General features: G+C 32.8%; 2 protein-coding genes across 4 annotated transcripts; one reads left to right on the top strand and one right to left on the bottom strand.

Annotated features, from left to right (window-relative positions):
- Positions 1-5,192: 5,192 nt before the first annotated feature.
- DGAT2 (diacylglycerol acyltransferase family) lies at positions 5,193-12,866 on the top strand. 3 transcript variants are annotated; one of them, XR_015782620.1, is made up of 10 exons: positions 5,193-5,617; positions 5,699-5,773; positions 5,847-5,932; positions 7,038-7,144; positions 7,233-7,388; positions 8,343-8,429; positions 10,491-10,588; positions 11,609-11,696; positions 11,877-11,971; positions 12,456-12,866. XR_015782620.1 is itself a non-coding variant. In XM_088100490.1 (9 exons), the coding sequence occupies exons 1-9, from the start codon at positions 5,436-5,438 to the stop codon at positions 11,822-11,824; spliced, it is 891 nt and encodes a 296-aa protein (XP_087956616.1). In that variant the 5' UTR covers positions 5,194-5,435; the 3' UTR covers positions 11,825-11,949. The 3 variants fall into 3 exon arrangements, 2 of the variants coding, with proteins under 2 accessions (XP_087956616.1, XP_047176115.1); XM_088100490.1 differs by lacking the exon at positions 12,456-12,866 and having other exon boundaries at positions 5,194-5,617; positions 11,813-11,949; XM_047320159.2 differs by lacking the exon at positions 11,877-11,971 and having other exon boundaries at positions 5,203-5,617.
- An 884-nt stretch (positions 12,867-13,750) lies between these two features.
- On the bottom strand, positions 13,751-18,521 carry LOC124843421 (protein FAR1-RELATED SEQUENCE 5-like). The gene is made up of 2 exons (XM_047320165.2): positions 15,709-18,521; positions 13,751-14,282 (listed from the first exon to the last, which is right to left on the bottom strand). The coding sequence occupies exons 1-2, from the start codon at positions 17,905-17,907 to the stop codon at positions 14,115-14,117; spliced, it is 2,367 nt and encodes a 788-aa protein (XP_047176121.1). The 5' UTR covers positions 17,908-18,521; the 3' UTR covers positions 13,751-14,114.
- Between the last annotated feature and the right edge of the window lie 88 nt (positions 18,522-18,609).

The following is an 18,609-nucleotide window of genomic DNA, read 5'->3' as shown; positions in this document are numbered from 1 at the left end:
AAATTAACATAAACAAGTATGCACGCTTAGAATTTTTAAAATATTTATAAATTATTTAAATTTTAAAAGTAATAATTAAAAAAGTAAAATTAAAAATTAAAATGTGTATATAATTATATATATCTTTTAAAAAAATTAGTTATTAAAATAAAAATAGTATAAGTAATATTGTGTAATTAATATTATGAGTAATTATTTTTTAAAAAAAGTAGTTATTACAATGATAAAAGAATAAATATTTATTTTATGACGAGTAATTATTTGAATTAACAAAATAATTAGTAAAATGATCAAACTGAAAAATATTTTTGTATTATAAATAATTAGTTAAATTAAAAAATAGTAATTAAGAGGATGAAATTGAGTATAGATATCTTCTTTATGTAATGATGTTAGAACTATAAAATAATTTTTCATTATATATAATTATTTAAATTTAAAAATAGTAATTAAGAAGATAAAATTGAAAAACCAAAAAACGAAACCATAAAAATGTATCTTTTTTATATAAATTTATAAATTACTAATTAAATATATTATTAACAAATATAGTATAAATTTAAGGATAAATTTATTAGAAAGATAAATTTATTATAGATTTAATTAAGTTTTATATTAACATAAATTTTAAAAAATTTAATTGAGTCTTCATTAAACTTTAGTTTAATTAAATTTTAAGCTCATCATAAATTAGAAATTTTAAACTAAATATAAGTTAGAACTTAATAAAAATTACATTTCTTAATTAAATTTCTACTATTTATATTTGACGTGTAAGAACCTAGAAAATAGAGTATTATAGTAGATAGGTCTATTAAAATAATGTGACCGAGTATTTTATTTTAAAATAATCTTATAGTATAAATAGAATTTTCTAAAATTCATCTCATTATCTAAATACATTTTATCTCTTTAAAACAATATTCTCTCTGTTTTTTCTCACTTCTCTCTAACTTTTCTCACTCTTGGGTCATCTGTTCAACGATCAGGAAGTGTCTAGACAATCCCTGCGACAAGGGCTACCAATCTGACCGATCAATTGGTTGAATCGAGCACGTAAGTGGTAAACCCCTTTCTTTGGTGTTTAGGGTTCTTAATCCTAAAAAGGATTTATGTTTGCATGGAGCAAGAGTTACTCTTATTCAATTCTTGACTCAATTTAGGCTCTAAGGTTTCTCTTCTATCACCATTCGATGATTAGTAGGTGTTTTTAGAAGTTCCTTGCGGCACAAATCACAGTTGGGTATTTTCTAGAACGGTGCGAGGTTACTAAAGGTAAGAGAAGCTAGATAATTGCTTTTAATCGAAGTATGTGGTGTGAGTTTTATGGTTTATGATTATTTAACTGTTTAGTTAGAAGATGTGGTTTTTTGTTAATAATACTTGAAGATGTGGTTTCAAATGGTGTGGAAGAGAATCCCAAGGAGGAATTTCTCAGTGGTGGTTGCAAATGTTGTAAGTATGAATATGGGAAGCTCAGTCTTGGAGTTCATCCTAACATTCTAATGGTCACCTATTCTCAAGTAGAGAGGGGTGAGACATGTCGTGAGAATAACAAGAAGTCCTAACCTAGGGGCTTTACCCTAGCCTAAGGTGAGTGATAACGGACTAACCTTGTGTGGTAGCTTGGGGTGGGCCAGCTGTTTCACCACAACAAGTGCACGAACTACTATAGCTACATATTCATACTAATTTGGATGGTCAAGTCTATGAGTGATTTATTTATATAAATTTTATTTGGAGTTGATATGTTATGTGTGAATTTTTTTACAAGAATGATTAATATGTCACTAGTGTGTATTTGTATATCACTATTTGTTTTCTTCTAGCTTACCCTTCTACCTGTGTTTGTGTTATATGTTTGTATTTGTTTTCTCTCTTCGCTATGATCATCATGTGGGTGTGAGCAGAGGGAGATAAGATGTCTTTGGAGCAGACTCTTGATAGGGACGATGTTGCAGTGTAGTTTTCTTCGGAGCAATGATTGTAATTAGTTTTGGTTTAGGATGTTTGTATATAAAGTTTAAAGCTTATGGTTATTTTGGATGACTGTAAATCTTTACTTTATATGTTAGTTAATAATTGTTTTACCATATCATACATGTGATGACTCTTTTATATAATATTATACAATATTTTTGGGATGTTACAAAATTAAAACTATAAAATGTAATTTTTCTAGTACTTAATATATCCATAGACTTAACTAAAAGTTTTTAGATTTATTAAGTACCTAGAATTTAATTAAATTTATCATTTATTGTGTTTAATATTTAAAATTAGATTGTATTTGAATTAAATAATTAATGAACTGAATTTATAATATTATAAAATCATTTTTTAGTTATAATATTATTTTTTATATAATTAAAGTAATATTAAGATAACAAGTAAATATATTAATTAAATTAATTTAAAAAATTGTAAATTAAAATATAAATAAAAGTTATTTAAATGTGAATGTTATAATCTCCCACTATCTAAAGAAAAGGAAAAGAGGTGTAAAGAATAGTATGACACAAGCAGGTCCACAAATTATTAAAATTAATAAATAAGAAAGCAGGTAGAATTTTATTTTTATTATTTATTTCCTTTAATAAATGAATGAAAAAGTGGGGATTTTTTAATTATTTTTTACATACTTAAATGTGAAATTAAATACATAAAAATATTTATTTCTGAGTATTAAACATAGTTAAAACATTTAATATAAAACATGCATTGAATACTAATACTTATGATTTTTTTATTTATTGACGTGTATTTTAATATTGGTTAGTGTAAGAGTTATAAAATAGTTTAATTACAGCATAGTTTTAAAAGATGATGTTCATATGTTATTATTAAAAATTTAAATTATAAATAAAAAATTATTAATTGAGCTTTATTTTATAAAATTATTTTTTTTTCAAATTCTTTACCATATTTTCGTTTATACTCTTTTAAGAAATTTTATTTCATTTTCATGTTTAGAGTTTTATCCCTATAATCATCATATAATTAAAGATATATTCATTTTTTACTCTAGGTTAAGTCACCTTTGCATTTTGAGTTATATATATAGCTCTATAATCCATGTGAAAAATGAATCTCTATTTGTCTATTATATGTTTATATTTTTTAGCTAACTTTGTGTAGTTAGAAATATTTATTAAGTTTGAGTATGTAACATTTGTGAAACTTTAGGATTTTTAATCCGTAAGGAAAACTAGTATTATTTTTGTACATGTTCATGCTTTGATTGAACAAACTAATATGTTTGAATGTTGATGAATTAGTATGATTGGTCTTTGGTCTTAGGTGAAATAACTTGAATATGTGATATATATCTTATATGTGTGAAATTTGTGTGATTTGAAGTAGTGTTATTGTTGAATAGTCTATGTATCATTTTGGTCAATTTGATGTATTTTGAACTTGAGTGGATGTAATTGTTGAACTAATAAATGTTTAATAATAATTAGATGAACTAAATACATGATATGATACATCTGTTAAGTTTTTTTATTTTATGCAAACTCATTAGACAAGCAAGTAGCTAGTTATACAAAAATTAAATTTAGGCATTCTAGTGATCTCAAGTGATACTAACATGAAAGAAACTTTTTATTTTTGATATTTTAGGTCTTTTACGTCTAACTTAGTGATAAAGACCCATTTTAGAAGTATATATGGTAAACCAAAATTTATGTCTATTTTGACCTATTTTTTGTTTTTCATATTTTTATGTCAAAATTTGCATCTATTCATGCTATAACAGACATAAATTTATGTTTATTAAGGTAGTAACATTACTCTTGTAGAAATGTCTTTATTTAGATGTTGAGTTTCTTATTAATAGAATATAACCAACATAATCATAGACTCTTGAAGAATAATGATTATTAATTGTCAATAACACCTATAATCCTACAATTAAGGAAAAATTGTTAGTTAAATAATTACCATAACTTAAAAAAAAAAACTCACTAAGTAAGTTCAAGTCTTTTTAGTTTTACTATTGTGAAAAGTTAGTTGGATGTCCAACAAAATTGTCATACTTTCTTCCATTTACATGTCATGTCAGGTTTTGTGCATCTTCTTTAATCTAAAACAATTATTTGAACATAAGTATTATGGAAAGGTGCTGCAACACCTTAGTTGGGGACCATATATTTCTTTATTAACACTATTTCCATCAACTTTTGTTTTTTAAACTATGATTACTCACATGTTGGGACACATTCAATTAGAGTTGTCAAAACGGGCCACCCGACCCGTCTCGGCTCGTCCCGCCACGGGTTGGTCACTTAGTGATCCAACCCAACCCAGCTCATTTGTTAACGAGCCAAAAAAATTCGAATCCGGCTTGACCCACCATAGGTTGGTGGATAAACGGGTTGACTCCCTGGCTCACTTAATAACAATTTTTTTTAAATAAAAAAATTTACAAACTTTATATAATTCAAATCTAAACAAATTTCACTCCAAACATGTGTGTTTAATTAATTTTGGAAATAAAAAATTTAAACAATTTTTTCAAGCAAAAAAAATAATAAATATTTTTTTATAGAATTAAAATTAAATTTTAAAAAAAAATTAGGTAGGTGGGTTGGTGGGACTACCCGGTCCACCATGAGTTCAACCCACGTGAACAGATTGAAATCTGATCCGTATAAAAAAAATACAATTTTTTCAAATTCAACCCGACTCAAACGAGATCATATTAACCCATCTAGATCTATTTTGACGGCTTTACCTTCAATACAACAAACTCATTTACGTACAACAAACAATCATTAGGATATGCATTTATTGTACTCCAACTGACATATAATTTCCTTCACATAGTTACGAGCACGTGATAAAAAAATGTTATATATCTTATGGTAAACTTTAATTGTTAAGGTGAGTTGTATTTTACCTAAATTCAAAAAGAATTCTAAAATCACTAATTTAAATAAAATCATATAAAAATTATATAATGTAGGTAAAATACCTATATATATCTATACAACTACTACAAATATTATAGATTAATTTTTTGGTGGACTACAGTATATACTTATTTAAGTATTATAAAAGTTATTTGATAAATATTATAGATGATTTTTTTTATCAAAATTACATATTCATAAAAAAAACAAAAATCATTAAAAAATATAATCAGGAATAAAAATAAAATGTAGTCATAAGCAATGATGAAGCTGAGGGCCATCGTGACTAATTACAGCGCCAGCGTAACTGAACCTTTTGCACCGTTTTCTTCGTTACCACCAACTGATTGTTTAACTGAAATCACGTGACGAAGCCAAACTGTCGTTTTATACTTCACACCTCTGCACTTTCAACAATTTCATAAGGCTCCTATCTCATGTTTCCATCACCCATCAGCGTGCTTGTGCACTCTGTTACTCCAAACGACGCCGTTCCCTCACACCCTCGGAGCTCGGACCATGGCGGCCATTGACGACGGAGGCAAGGCGGAGAAATTCATCAGTGGGAGAGAAGAATTCGGCAACTCATCCAACACGTTCAGCGCGATTCTAGCGATGGCGCTGTGGCTGGGAGCCATTCACTTCAACATTGCCCTCATCCTCTTCGCCCTCTTCTTCCTTCCTCTCCCCAAATTACTGTTGTTCGTTTTCTACCTCTCTCCAAATCGCCGTTCTTCATTTTTTTATTCACTATAATTGAGTTTTGGTGTTTCGCGTGCCAGGGTTTTTGGTTTTCTGTTTGTGTTTGCAGTGCTTCCTATCGACGAGAAGAGCAGATTTGGCCGAACATTGTCGAGGTAGTTTTTTGACCCCGTTTCCTTTTCGCTTTTCACAATGCATGGCTCGAATCTATCTATTTGTACATTTCAGGTTCATTTGCAAACACGCTTGCAATTATTTTCCCATCACGCTTCACGTAGAGGATATGAACGCCTTTGATCCGAACCGTGCTTATGGTTTGTTTGCGCTCCTTCTTCCCAGCCTAAGATGAATTTCTCTTGAAATGGGAGATAAATTAGAAAAAATCGAACGAAAGATAAAATTTGTTTCCTATTTTTATTTAGTGGGCGGAGTTGTTTTTAGGTTCTTTGTCTTTGCTTTAAGAAGAAACATAATTCTTGGGAAAGTGGTGCTATAGATGAATGAAGGTTTAAATCTTCATTTCCTTAAATGGCTAATTTGTGAAAAGTTTATTAAATCCAAAGGGGATTAATTAACTGGTGAAATGCTATTTCGATCTGCTCTGTTGTACTTAGCGAATGAATTGCAATCGTGCAATAGGCGCTACAATTTTAGTGTAACTTAAGCTTATCTCTCCTCTTTCCTGTTCCACACGCAGCAGAGAAATGTCTTTTTCTTCTTAAGTTACCAGTCTAAATCTTATTATATTTTGTTATTTGGTTAACGCGGTGCTCCTTGATGTGTGTGCCTCTGCTTAAAGTTCTATCTTGTATGGGACTTTTTCTGTGTTGTTAATTGGTAAAACGACAGGATCAGTCAATTCCATGAGATTTCTACTTTGGTACCTTTTCCTAGTCCAAATGGATTTTTTTTCGGCTTATCTGTACAAAATTAGGCTAACCATTGAATTTTTACTATTAATATTTGGTCTTTTGTTGGCTGCATAGACCAGCTTTTCATAAAACTACATATTTTGTTTAAATTAAAACCTCAATTATGATGCTAACTGTCCTTGTTGAAATAACTTCTAGCTTAACCTTGAAATGAACTAGATAAAAACTATGATTAAGCTTTAACCAAGCCTAGTCTCTTGTTGGCCTTAGTTGCTGGAGATCTATATGTGTAATTAGGACAGCTTACAATATACTTTATATTTTCCTGTTGGTTAAGCCTCGGATAATTCCTATAATTGCTTTCTATGAAAGACAAACTCACTGTTTCTTTAATTTTCCAGTTTTCCTGGTTTTTTTGTTCCTATGGTTGAATGGTGCTTAATTTGCCAGCAGAATTTAGCCTAATAAGCATTGGAATTCTGTCTAGTCGTATCTTGAATCTTCTTGTTCGTGGCTCTTATGTAACAACAGTGTGCCCAACATGCAGTTTTTGGTTATGAACCACATTCGGTTTTGCCAATTGGCATTGTGGCACTAGCTGACCACACTGGTTTCATGCCTCTTCCAAAAGTTAGAGTTCTTGCTAGCAGCACGGTAAAGCTTTTACTTGGGATCCTGCAAAGATGTATTACGGTAATTTCGGATTGCATTTCAAGATTTTCTCTTCACGTTTAATGGATAGGTGTTCTACACACCATTTTTGAGACACATATGGACATGGTTGGGTCTTACACCAGCAACAAAGAAAAACTTTATCTCCTTGCTAGCGTCTGGCCATAGTTGCATTTTAACACCTGGTGGAGTGCAAGAGACATTCCTCATGCAACATGGCATTGAGGTGCATTTCTTTTCACTTCTCTTACTCAATGCTTACGGGATTTTTTTTTGGAATAAATTAAAATTTGACTTTCCTCTACATATAGTGTTGAGTAGGATGAGATATTATCAATTGTTATAATTATTACAATTAACATGCTGTAAGAATACAAAGAGTTGTTTTTAATTGTAATTATTTCTGGGGAGGTATAGTTCTATATAGTAATGGTTTACATTTAAGGAATTGAATCAGATTTTAAAGTATTTTCAAGTTATACGATTGCTATGGATGCCCAGTTTAACAATACAGCAGTCGGTGCAGGCAATTTTCCCAACTTTTGTGTCACTGGGACTCAACTCAGAATTGCATGCGTTTCAAATTTCAACAGTATATTACTTTTTGTTCCCTATTATCTGTCGTATATAATTTCTATGTAGTCTTAAGGGAGGAAAGAGAAACGCAATTCGTTTACTTCATTTAGTCTGAGTTTTAAGATCAACAACCCTAAAATTCAGCTCACTATATTGTATTTTCGGCATGCCAATAACACTTGAGCTATCTCTAGGTGTGAAATTAAAAGCATGTTGAGTTGACGAGAAAAGATGATGAGTAATGCCCGAATATCAATACAAAAAATGTGTATATATGTGTGTGTGAGAAGTAATAAAATGATATCGATGTAATTTACACCAACTACGATCTCTAACACTTTACAATATATAATTTTAATCAATCATACTGTTGAATATAACTATATATTATGTTGATTGTGTGTTAAATTTTATAAAATATAAAACAAAAATAAGATGATAATAAGAATACTGTCTAATAAGCTTTGGTTCTTGGTGATTTTGATTTTTTTACTTCGTAAATATAGCATACATAAAATAGGCCTTTTAAGAATGACTTTGCTCTATTCAATATATATCTGTTTCATAGAAATAACTGAGCAGCTTGAACTCTTCTTATTGGTAGATTGTTTTCCTTAAGGCACGAAGAGGATTTGTCCGCATATCAATGGTGAAAGGCCTACCTTTGGTTCCTGTTTTCTGCTTCGGTCAGGTATTTGTTTCTGATGGAATCAAATTTCAGTTTACTGTGCAACAATCATCTGCATCTCTCTCTCTCTCTCTCTCTCTCTCTCTACATTCTTCTGCTCATTCTCTGGTATCAGGAACCATAGTTTCCATTATGATATATCATAGAGCTCCTTTTTTATTCATGAATGCATTCATGATGACTTCCTCTGTGATTCCTTTGACGATTTTCTCGTGGACTCCAATCAAGCTCGATGATAACAATTTCCTCCAATGGCAATAGTAAGTTGAAGCTAAGATTTGAGAGCGCAAGCTTCAGGGTTTGATTGTGAATCTTTCCATTTCATCACACTTTAACTGAAGAAGATTGTGAAACTGGAAGTAAATCCAGCATGTTTTGAGTGAAATCACAAGATGTTCTCTCTCTATCATGACTTCTCTCATCTCTAGATGATTCTCTCAGCTTGCATAGTTGGATTCTATCATTCTTTGCAAGTGGAGGAGGAAGTGCACATTCACTTCCATGCTTCCACTCATGCAAAATCACATCAATTCTTTTAGTGCACTGTCAGGTGAAAAGGGCAAATAAATCTGAGTTTCTTCTTTGGATGCAATCCGTTGCTGATATATTATGGGCCTTTTGGAGACCGTCTCTCCTCCCACTCACCTAGATGGTGTTTTGGGTGGACTACCCAATAAATATGACTCATTTGTCACCTCTGTGCTAAGATGTCCTGATCCTGTTTCAATCAGAGATTGAGTCCCTATTGTTGGCTCACAAAGCTCAAATGGCAAAGCACAAGAATCTCTCTCTCACTAAGTCGATCTAGGCAAATGTTGCACTAGTTCCAACTTCAGTTCAACCACCTCAGTTTAAGTGGCACAGGCTCAAAAACATCTGCTAACTATGGTTGCCTACTGGTGACTGGTGACTATCAAAATGCAGCTCAAGATTGTGGTAACATGAGGAGGACCTTAATCCTCAGTCTCCAGTCCAATGACAAATATGTCACTAGACAGGAACATGAGACCTCAATCTATTATCACCAAGGGCTGGGACCTCTTGTGTCCAACTTTTTCCTTTTGGCTGTTGCTCTGGCTTTCCAAGCTGTTGTCCTTCAACACTTCATCCCAGTCTTGCCATTCCATGCTGAATGCCCCTGTCACAGTTTGAAGCTGTCCTTCACATCAGTAATGTAGAATTGCCGACTAAGTTGCGTATAATTAATTTCTGCATCTCCACAGCTGGCACAGTCTTTACTTACTGGCTTTGAGGTTTATGAATTTCAGATTCATGCACCACCGATCATGTTACATCTGACCCATGCATCCAATTCAAAGCACTCCTCCCTTGTGCAGATCAGTTGAAGTCATCATGGGGAATAGGCAAGGTCTGTCCATCAAATTGGTTGATTTACACTCTTTGGTCCTCAATAGTTTACTCCTTGTTCCTGACGCTAAGAACTTTGTTAGCATTAGCAAATTTGCTCAAGATAGTAATTTCATTGAATTTGTTCTCTCCAACTATTTTCTTAAATCGCAGGACTCGTATACAGTGCAGCTGGCGGGGACTCTGGGACATGATGAACTGTACAGATTGACAATTATTGTCATTCCAAGAGATGGTCCTCCTGCTAGTCCCCGGTGTGAAGAATTCCAACATTTTACCCTCTACCTTTTTTGCAGTATATACTACTGTCTGTATCTCCTACGTTTAGCTCTTGTAATTCCTGATAGACATGTTAGTTCACCCAATTGGCACTGTTAATTTGCGCTTCGTCATAATGACAAGCAAAAAATTATGCCACTCTGCAATATTCCCAGGCCTAATAAATATGCCAATGGTTTAGAGCTTTTTTGTCCGAGAAAGACCCATTACCATCCCTTTTCCCAATCCAGTATGATATACTCCAAACTTCTTGAATTCTAGTGGCTATTCGTGACATTTGGGGACCTTTAGCTGTAGATTCTTCTTGTGGCAGTAGGCTTTCTCACTACTATAGATATATGTTTTGTCGTGACATTTCTTTGCACATACAGTAGAACTTGAAGATAATTATCCTTTTTGCTATAACTTTTTTTGTAGTCAAATGTCTATAAGTGGTGGAAACCAGGTGGGAAGTTCTTCCTGAAAGTTGCAAGAGCTATCAAATTTACCCCAATATGTTTTTGGGGAATTTTCGGGTGCGTTTTTCTTTGGTGACAACCTGCAAGTTTTTCTTATTACACCTGTTTATACTGGCTATGTTACTAAAGAATCTTCAAAAAGGAATGAATCTAACTAATATTTCATGCTTGAAGTTGAGGCTGTGAAATTGATTAAATTGGGGAGAATGAAACGTTCAATATAATAATCCTACCGTAAAAAGTGAAATCCTGCCTTCCACATTTAAAATGTTATGGAGGATGGCTAGAAGTGAGAGAAGTTAATTTCGGCCATACAACTTTTCAAGGATGGATGAAATTTTCACTTAAATTTAATCTTAACCATTCATTTTGTCTTTATGATCAAGATTAATTTCTTACATGTTCTCACCTAATATGTTTCCTTTTATGTTTAAATTAACAACAAAAGGAATTGACACGTAATAGTATTAGGCTAATACATGTAGAAACAATAGTAAAAATGATTGTTCGAGTTTAGTTGGGAATAAGCTTAAAATATTAACTAAATGTGATTGGAAAAGGTGGATTCAAAATGATATTATGCAGGATGTATATCTTTCCCCCATCAAATTTTTTAATACAATAAATTGCACAGACCACCCCAAAGTTTCTTGAAATTACCCTAACTTTCTCTATTTTTTTCTGTCCTATAATAATTCCTTGTTTCAAAACCATTACATCAACATCTTTTACATACCACGATATTTCCCCTTCATTGATTGAAAAGTATTACAGTGAGTTCACCTAAATGAAAGGTTAATGTAAAGGTAAAACATGCTGAGGAAATTTGTGTAATTTCAAGATATTTTAGTTAGATATAGTTTATGCAATTTATGTTTTTTTCATAGCTTGCAAGCTTGTGTGGTGAAAATATTCAATCTATGTTGAAGACATTCACGTAGCACTGAGTAATTGATCTGAGTCGTATAGCCATTTGTTGGTACATAAAGATAGAGTCTAAACTAGCTAGCATGGAAGTTTCTGTTCTTACTATTAGTTTTTATTGTTATAAAGCAGATTTTCTAATATCCTTTTCAGATCTCCATTACCGTTCAGATACCCAATGCATGTGGTGGTGGGAAGACCAATTGAGCTCACCAAAAACCCCAACCCAACTACCGAGGAGGTATGTGCCTATTGGGCAGCGTTTATGTTAAATATAATTTACAAGGATCCAGTAATTTAGATCCCTCCCTAGCTATTAAATTTTCTTGTTAAATTAACAAAGATGGTAGTGAACAGAAGTTGGAGTAGTTAAACAAAACACTTGCGTCTGGTTTGATCGATAAGTCTTATCCTTGGCTAGAGTGTTCGAGTACGATGCAATCTCTCCCCCATATGACAAACTACGATCTTCCTTCTCAGTAGGACCACCCGCATTTTCTGATACAAATATTCTGGGTATATTAAGCACAACCAATATTATTTTCTTGTCAATTAATTACTTATCCTTAAAAGACTTCTATTTTCCTTATTTTATCTAATCGTATGATCAAATTTATTCAATTAACATAAGGCATAAGGGAATTTACAAAGTGACTAGTTAGTAATCTTGTATTAACTGAACTATTTTTATTTATTTTTTGTATTTTTCAAAACTAAATTTCAAATGTCTGATTTTTATATTTTAATCTATATCTTTAATGAATAAACCAGCTTTATATCTCTAACACCTAAATGTATCCGTTCAGTCCACGAAATACTTGTCTGCATAGTTTCATTATCGAAGACTTAATTATGAATACCGCCAATGCGTACATATGATTTCCTAAAGTTAGCATCATATGATGAATTGGAAGTTTTGTTACTACGATTGATATCTTCAAATATTGAGGTCCAGTTGGCCGAATTTCTAACCTCTTTCATTATTTAATCCTTCTTTTAGGTTGCCAAGATACATAGTAAGTTTGTGGAAGCACTTCAAGATCTCTTTGAAAGGCACAAAGCTCCTGCTGGCTATCCAAACCTTGAATTAAAAATTGTTTGAACTAGGCCTTAATATTGTACCATATTTTCAATGGTTTTTTATTTATTATTTTTTTGGGATGGAGTTGGTAAATGTAAGTTAGGCTATAAATTGCTAGTAATACGAACAACTACCATCTTGGGAATAAAATTGATGAATAAAGGGAAATGAGGGAGTAGCTATCTTTTCAGTATTGCATATTAACTGGTTGTAAACCGCATAACTGCCTATTTATAGCTTATAAATAGAAATAGAGCTCAAATTATGTATGTAGTTTGTAACAAACTATTGTATTCTTTGTATATCAATAACATTTTTCGGATTTCTGAATTCCTGCTGTGTTTCTCTGTTCTACAAATTCAATAGAGTTTCTAGTTCATACTTTTACTCAACAATTTATTACTTTTTAGTATAAATTATAGATTTCAGTTCATGGACACATTTATACCTGCCTTAATATGGTGAATGGTGTCAAAGTATTTGTTAGTCTGGAACCTCTGTTACAATTAGCAGGATAATAAGAATAACACTGGCAAAACTACGAAGGGTTGATCAGGGTATGTGTCACAGGAGCAGATTTTTCCTGCAACTTCAAAATTTAAACCCGTAATCCTGAAAATTTTTATATTTCGGAATGTACAGTATATAATATAATTTTATATTTTGAATTATACATTTTAGAATATAAAATAAAAAATATAAATTGTATAATTTGAAATAAATTTATATTTAAGAATATATAATTCAAAATATAATTTTTATATTCTGAAATAAAAAAAATAAAAAGTATATTGAAGATTATTCAGAATGCAAAATTTATATTAGATATTGTATAATCTGAAATATAAAAATTTATGGAATTGCAAACTGAAATTATGAAGGTGCAGGAAGAAGTTGTCGTCATGCGACTAGCTGGAATTGTATAAACCAGGTTGAGTCCGGTCTCTTAATGTAGTACTAATTTAAAATATAGAAAATACTTAATACGACTTAATAAATACTTAAACATTTTAGATTAAATTAAAAGAAATTAAAACACTCAAACCAGGTTTTCTTCTCCAGTTTGAATATTAAATTTTGTAAACAACGGAAACAAGTAGTTCAACAAAAAAATAAAGAGAACCAAGTGAAATAATAGCACTAAATAAGAGTAATTGCATACTCTATATTGGTAGAGAATAAAAAGGTTAAGCAAGAAAGATTAAGGTGAATGATTGAACGAATGCTGAACTAAAATTAACAAATATAAAGAAGATAGATTAAAATGTATAGTAGAAAACGTAAGCATAAAATTAGACTATGTAAATTTTGGGTTTCATTCTGATTTGGACTGTAATGAATTGGTTACTTGGTATGAATTACTCTTGGTTCTCTTATGATGATGGGATAGGTGTGATCTTTCACACAGTTTTGATGATTTTGCACTCAAGTTTGAAACCCTCAGTAAAACTGGTTAGAAATTTGCCTTGGGAATCTTTCTCAACTTCACTAAAACATGTACCCAACTAGATGCTTTACAAGAGGGTGAACCTACAATTACATGAAAGAAATACATTAATCAATTCCATTATTGACAAATCACTCTTTCATTCCCAACTTAACATTTTGGACTTTAACTGATAATTGTAGCTTCTGCTCTTCAATGTCTTTTAAAATTGACAGCAAGTTGGACCTGTAAACTTCACATTTCCTTCGAGCTCGGTCTAGTTGCCGTGTCAACTTCTCAATTATTCTATCCTGGTCATCCTACAACAAATTATATTGTTCGTTAGAAACATTAGAGGATAAGTTGGGAGAGGGGTGGAGGTTAGAAAACAACAAAAAGTGTTTGTTTTAGAAGATCTAAATCAATACATGTGTAATCCCTCTGAAAATATCATACAGCAAATTAATAAGATTATCTATGATAAGGGACCAAGATTTTCTTGACAAATTTTAATCTTTCAGAACTATTATCACTAATATAGACTGTCAAAGTATCTATTACAACTCTTCCAGTAACAGGAATGGTGTCTCTAGGTCTCGAGACATTTAACCCTCTCACTAACCAAGCTCTTTAATTTCCTTAAACCAGATATGCCAAACCCTCTCAGAAAGTTTGATTTTGATTTTACTCTTAAAAGTTAATCATAAAATTGACATTGTTTGTTTGATTTGGATTCAAGGTGTCTTGTCCTGATAGAATCAGAATTAACAAAGGGTTCACTTAATTGCAAAAGATAGTAATTTTCACTGGCAAAACTGAGTTTGAATGAGGATATCATAATTCTCATCAGATAATGATATCTCTCTACTCTTCGTAATTTTTTTGTCTCCTCTTCATTGTTGATTGTACTATTCAAATCACATCCAGTGGTATCAGAAATCTTTGTCCTACATCAACTAGGTTTCAACTAACTGTAGCATGTCAGTTTCATACGGGTACGTATGATATTTTTTGTACTACAATTACAAGATTATATATACCAAAGGTCCATATTGATAGTTATTCTGGATGCAATTGAACATTCAATTGGCTGAAAAGCTTTAGCAACTATAACTAGCAGAAAGAGGCTCCAGGCAGCATATGTGCAAACAATGAAATTCCAGAACAAGACCAGAGACTATTGTTTAAAAAAAGAAATCTAAATTGATGCGGAAGAATTAACTGAATGCACTGGAGCAGGGCCTTTTCAAGTCCTCACCGATTTACTTTATGAGAGTTTTGAGGGAGAAGTTCTCCAAAATTTGAAGGGAGAAAGTTAACAGTTGAACTGTTAATCTTTTTCAAAAAAAATCACAACGAAGAATGTTATCCATAGAAATTTTGGAACAGCATCATTATGATTAGTAGAATGGAAACTTCAAAAATATCTAATCTTTTAAATGGGAAAAATATTTCATACCAATTGGGAGAGTTTTTGATATTGCACCATATTATCATACCAGTTTAACTGGCTCATAAACAACCTTTGAGAATACTACTTAATGAAGAGGACAAGTGGGACTTATTTTCCTTTGAAATAAAAGGTTAGAAGAATTACTGTCTTCTCTTATAAACCACTTTCCTTTAAACTTGAAAAGAGCATAATAATATAACATATGAGAAAATCTATGAACAACAAAAGTACAGAATACAGAAATGTTCCAGCAGAAAAATATGCTATATCATAAATTACCAAAAACAACAGACCTTATATGAAGATTGTTGCGAGCAAAATGGAGGATCACTGCGTCTTATAGTTGTTTCATTGTTCTGATGAAGGTATTCTTCACAAGTTCCGTTTACAATAACCTGTCTTCCATCATTTTTTGTTGCAGATGCCACCTTACTCGCAGCTTCCCGAAGAGCACTTATTGCTACATCATAAACTTCCGAAGAGGTTACTCCCTCTTCAACATATTTAAGGGCCTGTTGACGAAGATTTCTGAATCGGAAGGTTAGAGATTCGTGAGAACCATTTGACAAATTAGTAGTATGTTCATCCAATATGACACCACTTTTAGCAATCCTGGTCCATCTTTTTAAAATATAATGAGATGGTAAAGTAAGAAGGTTTGTCACCCTAAAAACAGTCAATATATGTCTACAAACTAGACCACAAAACTCAAACATCTGGCAGCTACAAGTAGCTTTCATCTCAAACGAATTAAAGTTGACAAAGTAGGCTCGGTGCATTTCCCCATATTTGGCAACTCTGTACACGGTAATAATTTCTTCTTCGTCTACTTTGTTTGCCAAGAATGTTAATGTCTCAACCAATTCTTCTTGAAATTTGATAAACAACCTCCTTGTGTAAACTCCCGCTGCCTGTTTCTCCATAGGTGATGGAGTCTTCAGAATTGGAGTAGTGTTAATAGTATCATAGTCAGCTTTGACTTCTTTTTCAAAACGGCTCTCCAAAGCCTTCTCATACTGCTTGACAAAAAGCTGAAGCGTTGTTGATGCATTGATATATCCATCAAAATAAGAGTTTATGCTATCACTTCGCTGTGTTATTGACATTTCTGCAAAAAATGTATCCCTCAAGTACACCGGTACCCACTGCCGCCTATCACTGTAAATTGCTTGAAGCCATTCATGTTTCGTGAGATCATACCTATCAATTAGACAGGACCAACAAGACTCAAACTCCTCAATGGACTCGGTCAGGTTAATGCATTTATGCAGGTCAACTTCAAAATTATGATGTTCAGAAAGCATATGAGACAACTTCTCTTGGCACTCCTTAAAAATGTGCCACTTACAAAATCGGTGACGGGTACTGGGAAATACATGGTTGATGGCTGCACATATCACCCTATCATGATCAGTAGTAATTGAAACTGGAGGTCTATCTGACATTGCTTCAAGCCAGGTTTTGAAAAGCCAGACAAAAGATGCCTCGGATTCATTTATCAGAAGAGCACAACCAAATAATACAGGCTGTCCATGATGATTTATGCCAGTGAAAGGTGCAAAAGGTAATCTATAGCGGTTAGACCTATATGTTGTATCAAAGGTGACAGTGTCTCCGAAGTAAGTATAATTAGTCCTAGCATTGGGATCAACCCAGAGGATATTACTCATGCAGTGATCTTCGTCACCTTGTACATCAAAGAAAAATGAAGGATTCTCTGCTTGCTTGCTCTTCAAGTAGTCCAAAAGGATTTGAGTGTCACCTCCAAGGGTCCTTTGCCTACTGCTTCTCATATAATTCCTACAGTCACGCTCGGTGAAACCAATATTGCTAATTCCACCGTATTCTTTTATTAGAGCAGACATTATTCCACTAGGTCCTATTCCAGCACTCTGCAAAGTATCAATCAACGACTTAGCTGGACCCGAAACATGACGATGAGAACGAAGGCAATGCACCTTGTCCGGCGGAACCAAGTCATGATTATGTTCTTTGACAAATGAAGAAACAACCCATCTGCCAGAATCTTGAATTTTCACAACCAACATGGCCTTGCAACCAACGCGGGTTTCGGCACGTGGCCGCTTGACTCTTCCATCGATCAAATGCTTCTCCTTCTCCACACGAAAACCTTCCTTGGCACACACAAAGGACCTCTGAATTATAGAACCGTCACGCCTGGAGCGCCGAGACATGCTCACCCGCGTGCTAAAGCCAACACGGCGAGCGTAGGAATTGTAGAAGGCCTTTGCAGCCTCTTCCGATTCAAAGTCCATACCTTGACAAGGTTCGAGATTAGTGTCCCCTCCAAAAATGTGAGGGCCCACACCAGCAGCAAGAACAGAATTAGCAGCAGCTGGACTATAATCAATATTAACATGGTCCTCACCGTCCTCAACAGGGTGCTCCATGTCAATGGTAGCATCATACCCCAAACCAATCATATCAAATTCAATAACCTCGTTGCTAAGACTCAAAGGCTCAAACTCCATTTTACAGAAAACCCAGTAATCAAAATAGCATTAACCTCTCAACAAGACACTATCTTTGTCGAAAATTAGAGAGTAGTGGTGCATAATAGAAAAGGGGTTAAAGGGTTCAAATAATTAAACACAACTGAAGCCATTAAGAAAACATACCAATCCTTCATCATCACCGTCATCGTTTATGTGCATGGATAACACAATTTGACCTCTACGAAACCATAACAATGGAGATGCATGCATGATCGGAATACAGGAAAGAAGAATGGGAGAATGAATCAACATGAAGATGGCGGAGACGAATTATTCAGGGGAGAATAACGATTTAGAAGTAAAAATTGGATAAGGAAAAGGGACAAATGCGGATCTTGGAAAGGAGAGGGAGCAGGAGTAGAATGAAAGTGAAAAAAGAGAAGCAGAATCGATCGTGCTGGATTGTTTACAAGTAATGGGTGGAACCAAAGTTGGGTTTTTGGGTGAGGTAAGTGAGAAACGACAATGAGAAACAGCAATTACTGTGTTCAGCGTTACATTTCAAAAAGTGGAGAGAGAAATTTGAACACGAAGAAGAAAGAAACATGTTTTGTATAAAGGCAAACCGTACCATAACTTGGTTATGCTTTCTCAAAGCACGTCAAATTTTGCATCTAAGAACGAGACATTGATTTTTTATCGGCAAAATAAATATCATAGGTAATTAAAAAAAATACA

The sequence above is a fragment of the Vigna umbellata genome, chromosome 10, assembly GCF_029865625.1.
Source record: "Vigna umbellata cultivar VRB3 chromosome 10, Vumbellata_1.0, whole genome shotgun sequence".
Taxonomy (NCBI): domain Eukaryota; kingdom Viridiplantae; phylum Streptophyta; class Magnoliopsida; order Fabales; family Fabaceae; genus Vigna; species Vigna umbellata.
This window is presented reverse-complemented; position numbering and strand designations above follow the sequence as displayed.

Excerpts from the sequence above, each read along its gene's own strand:
- DGAT2 (XM_047320159.2), top strand. The coding sequence starts at position 5,436 with ATGGCGGCCATTGACGACGGAGGCAAGGCGGAGAAATTCATCAGTGGG. Across the intron at positions 5,774-5,846 it reads TTTGGCCGAACATTGTCGAG|GTTCATTTGCAAACACGCTT; the intron begins GTAGTTTTTTGA and ends TGTACATTTCAG. Across the intron at positions 11,697-12,455 it reads CCAACCCAACTACCGAGGAG|GTTGCCAAGATACATAGTAA; the intron begins GTATGTGCCTAT and ends TCCTTCTTTTAG.
- LOC124843421 (XM_047320165.2), bottom strand. The coding sequence starts at position 17,907 with ATGGAGTTTGAGCCTTTGAGTCTTAGCAACGAGGTTATTGAATTTGAT. Across the intron at positions 14,283-15,708 it reads CGCAACAATCTTCATATAAG|GATGACCAGGATAGAATAAT; the intron begins GTCTGTTGTTTT and ends AATTTGTTGTAG.